This window comes from Prinia subflava, chromosome 9, assembly GCF_021018805.1.
Source record: "Prinia subflava isolate CZ2003 ecotype Zambia chromosome 9, Cam_Psub_1.2, whole genome shotgun sequence".
In the NCBI taxonomy this organism is placed as follows: domain Eukaryota; kingdom Metazoa; phylum Chordata; class Aves; order Passeriformes; family Cisticolidae; genus Prinia; species Prinia subflava.
In genome coordinates this window covers 7,805,972-7,823,420 of record NC_086255.1, presented here as the reverse complement: position 1 = coordinate 7,823,420, position 17,449 = coordinate 7,805,972, and the positions used below count along the sequence as shown (strand labels likewise).

General features: G+C 40.4%; 1 protein-coding gene across 12 annotated transcripts in view; it reads right to left on the bottom strand.

The window, feature by feature from the left end:
* Positions 1-17,449, bottom strand: part of ABLIM1 (actin binding LIM protein 1) — a 187,534-nt gene that overhangs the window by 12,134 nt on the left and 157,951 nt on the right. For 5 of the 12 annotated variants that reach the window (XM_063405280.1, XM_063405278.1, XM_063405273.1 and 2 more), the window contains 8 exons: positions 16,589-16,718; positions 8,450-8,554; positions 6,111-6,158; positions 3,723-3,869; positions 1,927-2,018; positions 1,696-1,792; positions 378-439; positions 13-73 (listed from right to left, as the gene is read on the bottom strand). In XM_063405280.1, the coding sequence (XP_063261350.1) occupies positions 13-73; positions 378-439; positions 1,696-1,792; positions 1,927-2,018; positions 3,723-3,869; positions 6,111-6,158; positions 8,450-8,554; positions 16,589-16,718 (742 nt within the window). The remainder of the gene's footprint in view (positions 1-12; positions 74-377; positions 440-1,695; positions 1,793-1,926; positions 2,019-3,722; positions 3,870-6,110; positions 6,159-8,449; positions 8,555-16,588; positions 16,719-17,449) is intronic. The other 7 variants (XM_063405276.1, XM_063405279.1, XM_063405272.1 and 4 more) reach the window with 6 other exon arrangements.

Below are 17,449 nucleotides of genomic sequence, written 5' to 3'. Positions count from 1 at the left end.
CCTGATCCTTACCTCTTACAGCACCACTCACATCCCCATAACTGTTGTATTGCCCAAAATCTGTAGAGACCGGCTGCAACAGGAAAAGAGGGACAGAACATAAATTCACAGTTCATGGCTTTGCAAGCAGATTGGTACATGGGAAGAAATAAATTGCTTTATTTTTTTTTATTTCCCCCTCAATTTTATTTTATTGCTTGCATTGCTTTCTTGCCTTTTTAACAAAGTAGTTTGTGGGCGGAGAAAATAGGTTTGGTCTGACTTCAGGTGGTTTTATAAGAAACATTTATCAAACTGAAAATCCAATACAATTGATATGGAAATAAATACCATGGATAACTAAAGTCACCTTTCACTTCTCGGAATCACCATCTTACCCTGTGAAGTCCATTTTTTCCATACCCAGGGAGAGAAGAGGTTTTGGAGGCTGAAGCATGTGCTGTTGAATGAGGAAGGGAAAATATTTTACTGGAAAAATCCCATGGAAACTAAAAATCTAGAACACTTGAGGAATTATCTAGTACAAAATACACAGTTAAAAGAGCCAAGCATACACACAGCCACTGAGACACATTGACTTTAAGAAACTCAGTCCCAAACTCAACACAAACTTCCACATATTCTATAAGTTACAAACAGCTTTATCCTGCTTTATCCATTAATAAGGGACACTGATTTTCCAGGCTCAAAATCAAGGTGGTCTCCACTGGACTGAAAATAATTCTCATGGATCATCCACGCCATCAGCTTTGGCATCACCCCTGATTCCAAAAGGCAACTGATGACTGCACTAATTATCCCTGCAAAGAGGGATGGACATATCTCAAATAAAGGAGTTCTCCAACCTGTGTAAGGTTAATTAAAAAATCGTCAGCTCTGAGTTGAGCAGGTAAACTCTGATCCCGTAAAAAATAAAGACAATGAGTGAGAGCCACAGGAATCCTCTCCAAGGCCATCAGGGCAACACACTTATAAAACAGGGAGCACAAGGAAATCTTAGTTTGCTTGGCAGCTACTCTAGTAGATGACTCCAGAGAGACTGATCTTGTCTCTTGGCTCAAAGTACAGCTTCTGTGTTACAATGGCTGGTGAATGAAGAGAGTAAAATAAAACCCCCAAACCCTTCTCTGGAGATGTGAGAAGGCCACAGCTGTACACCAAAATGTGCAACAAGGCAAAGAATCTAAGTCACCAATCTAAGTTAGCTTTTGTGCTTTTGCTTTGGAACAAAATACACCAAATTGAAATGTCAGTCCAGGTGAAAACACTGGCTGTGTTTGGAATATGCAGCCCCACTGGTCAATAATGCTGAATTTCTTTCCCTGGGAGAAGAGACTAAACAGAAATAGGAACCACCAGTGTAAGCAAAATGTGTTGTAATTTAATAACCCAGCCTAATAGTGTGTGTGATGTCACAGTCACTGAACACTTCCCCCACTCCTCATCTATATTAAAGCAACTCTTTCCTCAAAATCCTCAGCCTAATATTTCTTCAAATTAAAAAACAACCACCACAGTCCTCCCCTCACCAACACCAGGCGATGAACAAAGCCACTCTTTCAGGGCAGATCACCACAAACACACATATCAAGCAGTCTTCCCAGCTGTCTCTCTTCTGGGACACTGCTTGCTATGTGTATTTGTGGTGTTTACCACCCATTGTTCATGATTAGCTTTATTGGCTCCATGAATTACCTGGAGAATCGTAACGACTGGCAGAAAGGGCTGACCTACCGCGACTCTCCTTCTCCATCTCTTCCTTCAATATTAACTGTCCCAGACCAGAGTTGAGCTACAAATGGCAATTAAAATAACATATCAATAAAATAAGGCTGACCCAGACAGTGGTAGGAATTGCTTACAGAAAGCAAAGGGGCACTTTTTGGGTGGTGTTCAGGAACAGCATGAGGACAAGCTTATAACCACCTTCATGAGCTGCTCCTCCTGCAGCTGCCGGCGTCTCTGCAGCTCCTCATCATCTTCCTCCCTTCCACTTGACCTGCGTCTCATGTCAGCTCCTGCTTCCACAAAACCACAGCACAGAGAGAGCTTTGTGCATCAGTTCAACTGCAGCTCGAAGATTTCAATGCTAGTTCAAAGTACTGGTCAGTTTGATTTGCTGAATAAACAAAGCACTGTTTTCTCGCAAAGTACAAAGACTTTTTCAAAACTCCTTCTTAATAAAACTCACTTGGGTAGCCTGCTCTATGGTTATCAGGCTTGTTATAAACTAAACAAGAACTTAAACTACACATGAGTTCAAAAACTAGCAATGGTCCTGGGTACAAAAGTCACGATTCACCATAATAGTCACAGGAGTTCATGTTGCTGATTCTGCAAACGTAGGGTTTAGTAACACCAGCAACTGGATCACAGCTGAAAATCTAAACTCTGATTTACATTTACACTTTTATCTAGACTCCGAGAAGCAAATCTGAATTACCATTTCAAAAGGAAAATTAAATTACATTGGTCTCCTAAATGAACACTCGTATTTGAGATAAACAAGGCATTGGTTTTAGTCTAAAATGAAGTAAACTAATTTGATCCATTGGATAAAGCTAAAATAAATTAAGGCACAGGTGTTCTACATTTTAGTTCCTTAGTTTTTATTTATTATAATAATTTTATTTATTATAATAATTTTTATTTTCTTGAATAATCTTATGAAATAATCCAGTCTGGATGCCAGGACAATTCCATGAATACACAGAATGTGTTATTGTGCAAGTACTTAGACAGCAGTTCTATTTTTTTCCACAGAGGGCTTTATCTGATATAGTTATTTACCAACCCTGTGCTAGACAAACTCAGTATTTAAAGTATGTAGACATTTCAAGTATGTAGATGACAGAGCTTCAAGAATGTTGATGTTATTTCTGTGACTCAGGGACTCTACATGTTTGTCAGGTTGCAATTCCAATTAACAAAAAACTGCTGCTGCATGTGCAGCCCCTTCAGTTGGTCTCTGAGCTCTCCCACCCTGTGTCTCCTCTCCCAGAAGATCTTCTGTGAAGATCCCATTGCTATGAAAGCCATACATTTCCTCACAGAGACGTGAAACAAGCAACACCTCAGTGCTTCAGACACAGCTTCAGAAATGAACCAGGCTAGATCATTTATTTTTTGCTATAAGGGTCAATAAAAACACAACAAAGGAAAAAATTATAAAGAAAAAAATTAAATTGATGATGCACATGGATTAAAGAAAAGAAAATATGTGTAGTGCCACAACAAAGAAGAAAAATAGCCTGTAGAAACAGTAACTCTGAAAATCAGGAATTATTTAGTCTGTTAATTGTTCCAATTCGGTTGTCACTTCTTGCCATAAAATTAGTCATGTGCTTGGAAACAATCATGTTTTCTATGGAGTTTTTGCTATTAGTTTAGGACTAAAAGATTAAGTGGAATAACTGAAAGAAGTCAGGATCGTGTGACACACCACACTTTTAAAGCTACTGCACTAAAGTTCAAAAAACTTGCTTATGGGTTAATATCTGTGTGATTAATCCCAAAGCCCTTTAGCAAATCCTCTTCTACTCAGTGCAGTTCAACAGTTTTAGAATCAGGCACTCAGTGGCCTCACCAGGAGAACTGCACTTTGTGGTGAGCATCTGGAGTGGACACCACCTTTCCTACACGTTTTTCCAGCTGTGCTGTTCGTGTCCCTTTGTCACCAGTACCTTGTGAGGTGCAGAGAGGAACAGTTTGTGCTTGCATACCTATGGCAGCCAGGGAGGGAGGGCCTGGCCAGTGGTCAGTCTCAATCTTTGGTATCTCGTTGGGTGCTGGTGCATGAGCTGCTGGGAACTTGGAGGACTTGATGATATCCTCGGAGGACTTGCTCTGTGCTGCCAAGGCAGCTGCATCTAGATGGCAATCAGGGAACTTAGCTATGTCATAATCTGGAGCAGTACAAAGCCTTCTTTTGGCAAAATTTCGTACTTTACAAGAAGTTAGTTTTCAAAAACAAACATTTTCATGTTTTGCTTTTCCAATTGCAGTTTGAAGCAAAGCAATGCCTTTCTCTTGCCAATAGATTGGGATCAAACCTTCCTCTCCTCCCGCAACCCCACCCTAAAATAACCCCAAATCGGTTTTGGATTTTACTAGGGTATAAGAATGATTGGGCAAGAATCAGAAAATGCAGCCTAAGAGTATTTGCCAGTATCTCCTAAGGACAGCTGATTATTTATGAAGATGATCTCAGATTTATGTACTAATAAGTTTTCCCTCTAGGGGAAGCAAGCCAATAGATCAGAGTAACAGTACAAATTCTAATACTACTGATGGTAATTACTTCTTATTGTATCTGTGAAAAGCTGCAAAACAAAGAAGAAAAGAAACCTGAAACAAGTATGTTTAACCAGGGATTTTTTCATGCTGCATGCCCTTGCTTAGAGCATGCAGTAGTAGTAAAAGCAAACATGAACTTATTAATAAATACTAAACTCCATTAAGATCAACTTGGCAAGGCACTTGCTAAGCAATGAACCTCACCAACAAAACAGCTTGGCAGTGGGGCTTCCACTTAAATTCCATTTTAAGCCAAAGCCTTATAAAAGCATGTGAGGATGTGCATTATGGCTTTCTCTTCTTGACATTAAAAAATAAAAAAGTCATCTAATAGGATTCAATGTACATTAAACCCAACCTTAACTACCTCTGAGCTGGAAAATGTTAGCTCAAATCACCTTTGCTTATATGAGGCTATTGTATCAGAAGCAACAGTTCCAAAATCTTCTTTCCTTTTTTTTTTTTAACAGGAAAACATCTTTTAACAAAGTGATGCACTGTGTTGCTCATCCAACATGTTCCAGGTAGTTAAGCAACATCAGTGTTAGATATCATTGGGAATTCTGAGCAGTTGATAATTGGAAAACCCTAATCATGGGGGAAGCTGGTCAGGGTTTACCAAAGCATGACTTCAAACCGTACTTACGTATTAGAATTGGTGATGTCAGTGGTTAAACATTCACATGTTAATGGGAGGTGAGGAGATACATTAAAACCATAAAAATAAACAGAAACAATGTTAAGACTTTTTTTCAAAATGAGCATATGGCTTGAAACTTAAAAAAAAAGAGGGGAAATCCTTTATGTGACACCACAGCAGTGTAATCTGCAGTGCTCCTGACTACAGAATGGACCTGTGGGCTTTCCTGCTCATCCCAGCTCAATGGCTCTCAGCCAACTCTTCATCTAAACCCTGTGGTTCTGCTGATTTGCTACTTAACCCTGAACACATTTCATAATAAAACATCTGCAAAGGGATGAAAATTGAGTCTATAAACAGTGGAGTGACCCGTCTTTCACAGGGGTAAACTAAAGCCACCTCCTATGCACAGCTTTCTGTTCACAGCAGGAGGGAAGAGTGCACACACTCCTTTACAGTGCAGCCCTCCCCTGTGGGACTGAAGACAGGCAAGGCTGTGGGCTTCTGCCAACAGTGGCATTTCTGACTTGCTAAGACAACACCGACACCAAAAAGCTTAGAGCACTAACACTGCTGTCCAGCTCAGAACCCAAACGCCTGGAAAAACAAGTACAGCAAACTACCTGAGCTGTATCACAGGGCTGAGAGTCAAATTAGCACTGTCAGTGATAAGTCACCCGTAATATCTTCACTAATTAAAGATTCTTATTTAAAGCCACATTAAAGGTACATTCCAGTCTGATTATAACATCTCTCTCTTTGCTGTTGAAATAAATTATTGTACTGTATCTGTTTAAAATAAGGCTATTTTGTGAAGTCCCTGTCAGATATCAGTCTATTGTTAATCCATTTTAACATGACCAGTACCTGTACTCTTAAAATATAAACTTAAAGAAGAGAAATGATGGAAGGTATCATAATGCAAACAGCAAAATATCAGCTAATGGCAATTTTGCCATTAATATCCACATGGCAAGATTAAACCATATAATCCAAACAAAGCAACAGGCTTTAAAACATAATCACTTTCCAGGACATGCAATTACAGCTGCTTCAAGCTTGGATTACTAATTTTTATGCTTGCAAAGTAAAAACAGAATGCTTTTCACTAACTGCACACCTTTTAATTCAGTTGACACTCCAATTTTGAAATAAAAAGGGAAAGGTCATTTACCGTGTTGTTTGTAGATGGGCGGTTTCCTGTAAATGTTGACACCTTGATCTGTGATATTAAGAAACAGAAAAAAAGGGAATGTGAAAACTACTTCAGTTGTAAGACAAAGATAACTCCACCACTAAAGCAATAGATAGACCAAATCAAGGATGTAGCACAAGAAAAAGCCAGAAAGCTATTTCTAGTATTATACAAAATTAGATTATTTAAAGAAAAAAAAAAAAGAACAAGTGAAAAGTCAAAGACATGTGGTATGAAGTCCTTTGGAGCTGATTCTGTAGCATGTGGATGCATCAACTCATGAACCATCAATTGTAAAGTGGGATAAAAGAGAAGAAATGTAAGCAGGCAAGACATTTCAATGGTGAAGATACAAGCCATTTGGGGGAAACCACCCCAAATAACTTTTGTGGAAAATTGTGCTTCAGTCAGAACAGCTCAGTTTTTTTTCCAACTGACTGGCTGGATTGAACAGAGGAGAATGAGTGAGCCTACAATTCACTTCAAAATCCAGAGAACAAAATAGCCACCTAGGACACTGCTTTAAACAGGCAACAACAGCCACATTTCAGTGAGTCAAAGGCATTCTTTATGCAGTGTTCACTGATATACTACTAATTCTCAAACCATAAGGACAGATTTTCTTTCTTTTTTCTGTAATTTTTTTATACAAAGCTCACCATATTGCATATTACCTATGTAAATCAGAATAAAAACACTTCCCAGAACTCTAATGCAGTAAATCTACAGCATGCCTAAATGATACCATATTTTTCCAAATAATAATCTAAGACAGAAACCATTTTGTTCTAAACTACCTTCCCACCCCAGCCAACACTTCATGTATTCAGCACAGCTACAAATACAAAAGCTAATCCAAAATCAGCACTACAGTGCAACAATGTGCCAAAATCTTATTAGAAGAGCAAATTGAGCTACAGGGAGCTAGAAAATTAATGTCAGAAACCCATTCTGCTACTTTATGCTGCCTGAAAAAGTTTTCAGTTACATTAGAGTGAAAGATGAAAAGGAATTTCAGAAACAAGTACTGTAGCACAGATCCAATTAAAGTGTTATAGGAGACAACTTTGCTTTTGGCATTAAAGAAAGTTAACCCTAAAAATCTATTGAAACAGAGGCAAATCTTACTCTACAGAACCCTACATCCTGAAATAAACAGGCAAACTCATTGCACACAAAGGCTGTGTTATTTCATTCCTGTGTGGGATCTGCTATGGCCACTTGAGCAGCAAACAGGTATGAGCATTACGAGGGCAGTCATGCAGTCCTTTTGCGCACACGGCCTCCAGAAAGCTCCAGGGAGGGTGGGAGCACAGCTCCTTCTGTGGCTGCACTGCCCCAGCTGGTGAGGAGAGCTCCCCCACCATGCTCCAGGTCATTTCTCATAGCTATTCATGCAATTAGGCTTGAGTTTAGGTGAGGCACCAAGAGCCAGATGAGCTTAAGCAGTTAAAAGAGCCGACCTCAGCCAAACCAGGTCACGCTGACTGAAAGGGGCTGTGCACAAACTCTTTATCTGCCAGTCTGAGGAGAGGAGGAAGGGCAGTAACCTCTGGCAGTGAGGAGGAACACTAGGCTGAAGGGAATCTGAAAATAATTGGATAGAAAAGCCTTTCAGCTACCACTGAGGCAGCCAGATGCATGTCCAAACCTTAGGGACACACAGCTCATCCCATCTAAATCTGAGACACATGGTCTTCTCAGATGCTGGAGCAACTGCAGAGCTCACTGCAAAACAGAGACTGCCCTCTGTAGAAAGGACATCCTAAGGCACACATATCCTTGTGGATCTGTGGGTCTCTCTGAGGACACCAAGCCATTGCACAAAACAAGAAACAACCTCACCTGCTTTAGAAGGAAAGGAACACTAAACTAGAATTGTTGGGTTCAAGACTGAAACAAGTCACAACCATTTGAATGAACAACATATGTAATGGCTCACTGGCCACCTCTTTTTCTGCATGTGAATCAAAACCAACTCTTCTAAAATTAGCAGAGCTGTGCTGGTGGTGAGCTGGTGTAACTGGGAGAAAAATCAGGCTCTCATAGCTCATATACAGCTCACAGGCCATCAGCCGACCCTGAAAACTTCAGCACTCTAATTAAGCACCTGACCAAGAGAGTAGATAAAAATCACAATAAAACCCCACGTTTCTTAAGGCACTACTCCTCTCAGCGAGCCCAGAAGCAGTTCCAAACCCTGAGGAGGGTGCAACCCATGGTAAACGGTGTGAAAGGATGGAGACAAGACAGAGGTTACAAAGGCTACATTCTACACTGTGACAGGACAGCGAGACACACACAGTGCCAGCTCCTACCTGGAACATGGAAATGTTTAGGGGCCTGAGCGTAAGTTGGAGTGAGAGGGCGACTGTCAGGCCGATAGGGGACAGGGGAGTTCCGACCGCTGGACGGCTCATTGCCTCCAATGAAAGAATGGAGAAAACAAAATGAGAAGAGGGAGAGCAATAAAAAAAAAGTAAAATAAAAAAAAAAAGCAAGCCCAATCAAACCCAAACAAAACTGGTGGAATCAAAACCTCCAGGGAGAAAAGAAGTTGAACTAAAAGTGTAAATACAAACAATAAGGAGAACTGGCAGTAGCCCCAGTGACTTTTTTTTGCCCCCCTGATATTCCTGCAGAGACAAAAGTTCATGTTCAGGCTGGAGTTGAGGTTTGAGCAGCTCAGACTCATTCTGACGGCATGCAGGCAGGAGCTGTGTGCTCGTAGCTGGTGATTAGATGGGCAGTACAGAAAAGAAGAATGGAAGGTTACTTGGCAATGATTTTTTAGTACAGAGATTGCTATTTAGAATTAGAAGGCGCAAACACGGAGCAGAGTAGTAGATATGCAAACCCAAAGCAGATAGAAGCAGATGCTGGCAGTTACTACAGTTCACTAAACCAAAAGTGTACAGAAACCAGAAACAGAAAATAGCTGTTAGCTCACTTGGCCCATATCAAAAGGCATAACTGTTCCTTACACACTCTTTCATTGGTTTAGGAAAATTCTGATATGGCAAAGTGGCTGCACCCACATCGTTAGTGCCGCTCCAAATCCCCTTCAATGCCAGATTTGGTTCTGATGACAATACTTCATCATTGCTGATTTACCAAATCTGAATCTAATACCTAAAAACCTTAGTTCTAGTCTGCACACACAGTTTGTTCCCTTTGTAGGATCACTCCTATTGGCACTGCCCCTTTGCCTCCTGATGATGCACCACAGCAATCCAATGGCCCTGGAAGTTTCTGTGTCTTGTCAGCGAGTGAGGGCTGCTGCACAACCACGATGGTGGATCCCACGTAACCAGACTTAACAGCCAGATATCCATTCATATCTCTGCGTGTGTACCTTGAAAGAATGCTGCTGTCTCTTTTATTGTATCATTTCTCAAATGAGAGCAAACTCACACAAAGAAAAAACATCCACATGGGTGCTTATTTCACTCACCCTGGCAGTGAAAAGTAGGGGAGCATCAAACCCCTTCCATTTTTTAAGGTATCCACAAGGGCTTAAAGAACCTTAAAAATAACAGAGGGTGGAGGAGGAAATGGTAACAAATACAGAACAGCTACAAAACATAAAAAAAAATTAAAAATCAGGCCTGTTTCCTATGTCCTGCTAGAAGACCCAAAACGTTAGATTCAGGATGTTATTTATCTGTTTGGGGTGGAGAAATAGGTGTGGAGAAGGAAAAAAGGCTTTACAGTTTATACAAAAAAATCCTCTTCTACTTGAACAGTCATCTGCCAATCTAAAAGGCACTAAAGGAGGAAAAAAAAGGTTTTTACAAACTTTGCTGAGATGTGCCTGAGAGGCTTCAGCCAGTGTACAAATCAGCCCACAGCATATGAATGTTTTAAAAATTACATGCATAGTTCAGGGGGATTGGTTGTACAAAATTTGCCCAGAAGAATGCATGTGCAAAATTCTGTATTTAGCACTTTGACATTTCAGCCCTAAATTTCATGATGCTCTTTCAACCACATGCATTGATGGTGGTTTTCCATTTCGGGTGCAGTGATGCTGAGCTTCTGGCCAGGTAACAGTAAGGGCTAGGTTTGCTAACTCTGAAAAGCAGCATGAATGATTAGTTAAACATTACTGCTATATCTCAATCTATGGCCCTTTACTTAGAAATTCCAATATTGTGTTCTACTTCTCCACCCTTTGAGATACTGTGATGGTGAAACACCTCAATTGATTTTACTTAGGTCTCTTGGTTCTACTGAGAAATTATGAGTTACTTTTCAGCTAAATCATTGTTTTATAAGGAAGAAACTCCATTAATGTTAATATGTCTCGAGATACAGTCAGCTGTTTATAGAGAACATGTCACTCTGCCTTTTTGCTTCCTTTAGCAATTACACTCAATGGAAGAGAAAAACAAAAGGGATTTATTGACCTGTGGACTTGCCACAACAGAGGAATCACAAATACATTTTATCTATTGGTAGACTAAATGTGTGTGTGTTCAATTTGCAATGCTTCTATCATCAACACTACAAATTCAGGGAAGAATCCCTTCTTAGACCCCTCTCTACCTCTAGACACAACTAGGTGTGCTCACACCCATAAATGTATTGCATCTGGGACATAGATAATTTGTTTAGAGAGGACTGGAAATATATAATGCACCCAGTACCAGGCAGACAATTACTGTGGTATCATCCTGCATGTGATGCTTTACAGATATCTCTGTTGGCTTGTATTTCCTGGGGTACCTAATGACTCCTGCTAGTAGTGACAAATAACTCCCCTTTCCACTTCCTCATTACCTCCAACCTCTGCAACAGGGAATGGTACATCCACTTAGATTCCCATTAGGCCATCCCTGAGGAACTCACTCTCATAACGACGCTTGAGTGCAGGGGATGCAGCTGCAAAACCACCCACAATTTATGGAAGCAGCGCCAGCATCTGCAGAATGCACACGCACAGAGGACAGCAGAGCTCCTGGCTGCCTGCACCTGTCTCCCAGGGCCTCATGGCCAGCCTGCTTGCAGCTTTACATAAAAACCCATAAAATTGGGTTCCTTGCCTGCACAGAAATGTCTCTCTTAGAGTCTCAGATATGCTGTAACTACTGTTAACTCTCCAAAGCAACAAGAGCGCTCCAGTTCACCAACTCTGTAAAAGGAACTAATTCTCACGCCCTTGGTATGAAGTTGAATATGTCTGTGTGTTAAGAGATAACGGAACAAGCTTAATCTAAAAACCAATCACTAGAGCACAGCAGAAGGGAAATTCAGAGCCTTTTTTCCCTTTCATTTCCTTTGCTCCATCAGGTAGTTGTTTTCTCCAGCTGTTTGCTAGGCAGGTTGCCCCAGCAGGCAGGAATAGAATTGCTTGCCTACACACAGCCCAGTGTAATGCAGGTCCCTGCTGCCTTCTGAAGTGCTCACCACTGGGCTCACTGTGGGATTCACAAGCTCAGCTCACAGAACCAGGCCAAAAAAACCCATATGCAACCAACACCGAGCCTTCTGTCAGCTTCCAGTTTAGTGGCTCTACTTCTGAGTAGGCATAGGAAAACAAGCTCAACAGTACCTGAAACCCTTACTCCTGTTCAGGTTTTGTCAAACTATCATTCATCTTCTTGTCCAGATGTGTAGTCTTTATTTCACACAGAAAACTGAAAATCATGAAAAAGCCAATACACAACTGTCTTCCAGAGCAGAACTTTCACCTGCATCCACAAACCCCTAGAAACAGTTACCAGGTTACAGAAAGCACTTGATTTCAGAGACCTGCCTCAGGGAAGGAAAGAGGCAACCTGTGAAAACCAAGGTCCAAATTCTCTATAAAGGAGGGTAGATTCCTCATGGGAAGGTCTGTGAGCTAAGGAATACACATTACTTTGGAACTCTTTTACATGGAAATCTTATGGAGGCTTTGCAATATTCTTGTATGCCTCTGAAAAATTCTAGGCATGCAACATGAAATCCTGGCTCTCAATAAGAGTTTTGTCTCTGATTTCAGAAGGGTCAGGGTTTCTTTCATTCGTGGCTTGTTTCGATTCTTTCATTGCAAAGACAGTACTTTATTGAGACAAGACTAAATTCAATGGAGAGTCCAAATTAGATTAAATGAAGTCTAAACTGATGCATAATAAACACTATTCCAGCTTTTTCAACATATATGTTACATCAACAAACTCTCACTCTGAGGTGTGTTTAGACTCCTTTCACTCCTCCAATTTCTTTAATTTTGGCTGTCTATGAGGCTTAATCATTATGCTTCTTTAAGCCTTATGTTGTATGAAAACACACCCAAACTGGTCTAAATGTCTTCTTTTCTGGCTTGAGTATACAAAATAACATGGATGTAATGTGTCATATGACACTGCAGTTATCATTATGCTGCTGGGAAATCATGCCCCTTTACCTAAGGAGCTGAGATATGATCTGTATATTCTGACTCCTAAAGGGAAAAACCCTAAAAGTTATAGTTCTGTGAAATCTTTCTTACAAACCAACAGCGAGTTCACCTTCTTGCTAAAAGTACAAGTGAGAAAGGCTGAGCCAGTAAAAAGATCACATGGTGTCTCTTCTGTCACAGTGATACGAATTTGAGCTTTCAGGAGCTTGACTGAGTTATGACACATAAATGATGCCCAGGCCTTCAGAATATTGAGGATTCCTACAACATCTTTCAGGACATATCTGATAAAAACCATAACTCCTCCTCTGCCTACAGCACTTGCAATCTCACTTGGCCTTTTCTACCAACAACTGAAAAAGATACTCGATCTGCATGGAAGGTGATTCCCTGAAATCTGGAAACAACAAGCATGGATTTCCAATAGTTCTTCTCATTTATCTGTTGAAGAAGCTATTTTCTCAGCAGAAAAAGTATGAAAATGCCACTTGAAAGAGTGTGAGCATTAATTTGGATTTACAGCAAAGAAATGTTGAAATTGCAAGGACTATGAGTTTACTGCATGCCGAAATGAGCAGTATAGCTATTTTTAAGGGTCCCAATCTTTTTAAGTGAGATTTTTTTAAAAAACAGAGACATAGTAGAAAAAGTAGATAGTGCAGATTATCAAAAATCATCTTTAAAAAGGCAAGAATAAAGTTAGTGGTGGTGATCTGATGAGATATGATGTTGAGATCTATTAGCATTTCTTGAAACTTCATGGCAACAACTTTCTTGCAACTGCTTTTGATTATCTCCAGTGTATGAATATCTACATTAATCAATGGTGCCAGATTGGAATCTATGTTCAATTTATCAACTTCCTATTTTTGAGCTCTTGTAGGTGATATAAGCTATGACCTTCTCCCCCCAAACAGAAGAGATGGCCCACCCAAGTGCTCTAATAGACCTCAGAGTAAAACCACATTCATAAAAAGCAAGAAACAAAACTAAAAGCTTATTGAGCTAAATGAGTTCATTGAAGGGACACAGTGAAAGAAGAATCCTCCTCCAAATCAAACCATGGAAAAAAAAGTTTGAAAAAAGACCAGATCCTCAGATAATGTAAATCCTTGCAGTGCTACTGGCTTCAGCAGAGCCTGCTGATTTGCACTAGTTGAGGAGAGGCCTAGAGATTTTAATTTTACTTTGTTGAGCTCCAGTTATTGCCAACGTGAATAATAAAGATTAAGTTCCTTGGTGCCATTGAACTTTATATCATCTCTTTTTTTTCTTCTCCATATTTTTGATCACCCTGTTCTCATTCAGTGATACCATAATCAATTTTTCACTGCATGTTTTAAGAATGTGGCAGTAATAATTAAATTTGGTAAACTAATGGCTGAAGGGATCGTTGTGTACTGCTTTAGAAAGAAGCTAAATTAGGCACATACAGGTTCTGAGTAATAAATGACAATGCTTTTCTGTGTATTTCTACCAGGTAGATGCTTGGTGACTCTTCAACTAGGGCCCTTAGAAATGACATATTTCCTCCACAAAAAGGACATTATGTCTATTCTAAACGTATTTTTGAGTGCAGCAGCACATTTCGAGGCATGCTCAGCTACACAGCCATAGGCAACCTCCCAGAGACGCCTTCTCAGAACAAATCTCCAGGCAGGAGGGTACTCCCTGGAGAGAGGCCTGGCTCCTTACCTTTGGCAGGGGGCATGAGGTGGTGTCGGAAGGGGGAGTTGGGGCGGGAGTCATGGAGCGCGGGTGCCACGCGCCGCGCACCCAGAGCCAGCAGCTCTGCGGCAGCGGGCAGGGGGGCAGCACAGAACGGAGACAAAGAAAAGCAATAAGAGACAGGCAGGCAAGGAGGCTTCGAAGGAAGGAGAAAAGAAAAAAGGCATTGAACAGTTAGGATTCTGGAAAGAAGGAAGGAGGGGAAAAAAACAGAATGGTTAAAGACGCACCAAAAGGGCCCGTAAATGTTAAAGACAAAATTACAGGAAGTGTTAGAAGAGAGGCTTAGGTTTGAACTGCATTGCTGATTTAGCATAACATGATTGGCTTAACAAGCTTCTGACCAATGCCTTGTTACCAGAAAGTAGCCTGTTACCAGCATGCAAACATCACAAACATTGGCGCTCAATTAGTTAGAAAAGCAGCTGGTTTGAAAAGTGCCTGACCAAAAAATGTCAGTCAAGAGGCATGCAAGCTGTTTTCTATTGTTTTAAGGCATTCCAAAAATGCTGCCAAGATCAGCTAGGGCACCAAGGGAGGAAAAGGCTGCAAACTTTTCCAGAACTTGTAGCACTCGATTTTTGAAGAACCTTATGCTGATAACGTCAGTACAGCAGTTCACTTCTCTCTCAAGGGCTAGCTGGGAGCAAAAGAGAAGTGCTCTGGAGCCACTGGGTTTATTCAGAGAGAAATTATTCTTGCAATAGTAATGTGGTGAAAAGAAGTGCCACAAGGAGAAAAAAATACATATATTTGTGCTATTATTTAATAAATAATTACTGTAGGAAAATTATTAAAGTAGCTTTAAAAATTAGTCCAAAACAGGGTAGGAAACATCAAATGACAAATTGTACAGAATTACTTCTGTGTCATATGAGAATCAGTTGCAGGTGAGCCCAAGATGAGATCATCTGAACATAGATAAGTTTGAACAAGCATCTCTCCAGAAAATCCTTCAGGCTGTGGACTTTGGAAGATTTTACATTGGATCACAACTCTGACTTGAGCCCATCTGCCCATCACAAGGGTTACATAAACAGAGATTGCTTCTGGGGAAGGTCTTTGACTGAGCACAGACAGTAAAACTCAATTACAGTCGAGTCTGGAATAAAGCCTGGATTTGTTCATATCCCTGAGACATCAGATAAAAATGGAAAAATCCCCTCAGAACTGGAGAATCAAGGGACAGAAGTTTGCAGCTTTTTCACATTTTCAAGTCTCTTTCAGTTTCAGTTGTAACGTCATCTTAAAACACAGTCATGTTGTCAGCACTAAGTATCAGACACAATTTGCTTCTGTCCCACCTCCCTTGGGTGCCTTAAATAAGGCATTCACTGACAGACACAATTGGCTGCTTTCAGCCCACCCCCATTAGGAAATGGCTACAGCATTCAAGTTCCACAGTGGTGTCTCTATTATAAATCTTTAATTTTAAAAATGCAGCTCCTCTTGCATATGGGCTTTTGGCATCCCAACTGTTCAGCTGTAATCACCAAGAAAGATGAAACTGTGCGATTATATCACTTAATTTAAAAACAGATCACAAAGATTTAATTCATTACCATACACAATAAAATCAGTCTTGAAAAGTCTTCAATGAATAGCATTTAGTGATACATTTTTATGCAGTTTGGGTGTGGATGAATAATTCATTTTCGTATCTTGCTTTTAGATACACAACCAGTAATTTTGAAGACACTGGGAACCTGAATTACCTGTACATTTTCTATACTGTACATAGGACTTGTACATCACTGCTAAACCAGAAAGTAAGGTTTGTGTTTTCAAGTGTTCCCAGGCAATTGCCTATGGCTTTAATTAAAAAATACCTTCTGAGTCCATGTCTTAAAAAATTACTAGTAATTTGGAGTATATGGGTGTTTTGCTTCTGAATACGAGATTTTATGTGTGCACCAAGCTTTAAAGGATTTTTTTACAAGGGAGTAAACCTGCGTTACTAGCTTCTGTACAGTCAAGCCATAATTTTTGTTTCCAATACGTGATACTTTTCCCAAACTCCAAAATGAAGCTTGCAATTCACTGCTGCAAATTATCGCTTGCTTTCAGAAACATACAAATATTTTAAAAAGAACTTATTGGAAACTGATTGGAAACAGAAAATGCATATTTATGATGAAAGAAACAGTCAGCCTAGTGCAAAAGATTACGTCAATCCTGAACAACAACAACAAAAACCCAGGTAGAAAACGAGACATTAAAATACTCAACAATTTTTCAATCCTAAACTTCCACTTCAAAGGGAAAGAAGTGCTTCACTGCACCACTGAGTGGCATAATAAAGAAACAATATTTTTGCATGTATTTGTAACGCAGTTGGCCTTACCAGGTCTGTGGAAATGCTGGGGGGAACGTGACATGGTGGGGGTGTAGCTGTGCCGACTGTACACGGGAGAGTTAATGGAGCCCTGGCTGGTAGACCTGTGAATCATGCGGTCCCGAATGTCCTGGTAGCCCTGCAGGACAGAGGCATCCACGGATAAATGTAAATGCACAGAACACATTTTTAGCAGCACTTAACTACCCTGGATCTGAAGGCATCAGCTGAAGTGACTGAAATAGCAACATCCCTTAAGCTTTCAACCTACTTCATTAGCACTGTTCTCCAAGGATCTGCTCCGACCCATTTTTATAGTCAGAATTCAGTCTTGGAAGGTTCCAACTCCACCTGTAATTTCCACTAAACTTATAATAATCCTAGATTTGCCCACATTCCCTGACTCCATAAGGGAAGCTGCATGCAGAGCATGTGTGTCCTGCAGTGTCCTGCACAAGACACATGAGCTGGCCACCAGTGAGCTAACCTGGAGACCAGCAAGAACTCAATAGCTGCAGCACAGAGCTCTCTGTGGCTGAATTCACCATGTCACCAGCTACATCAGCAGGTATTTACACTCAAATCAGATTCCCCATGCATCCGAAAACATGAAACCTTGTATAGCAAAAGTCAGTTTACTTGGTTTCCTGGGGGTAAAAAAAGCCAATAAAAGAAACAAACAAAACCCCTCAAAACAAACAATACCCTCACCCCTTATCCTTCCATGAAGCAAACTAAACCAGGACAAAAGGGAAAGGACTGATTAATGCATGAAGATTCACAAGGCGTTTTATACTCCCTTAATTTTTAACTAGTAGCAATGAGTACAACTTTGATGTTGCAAATAAGCAACAGGATAATGCAGTGATA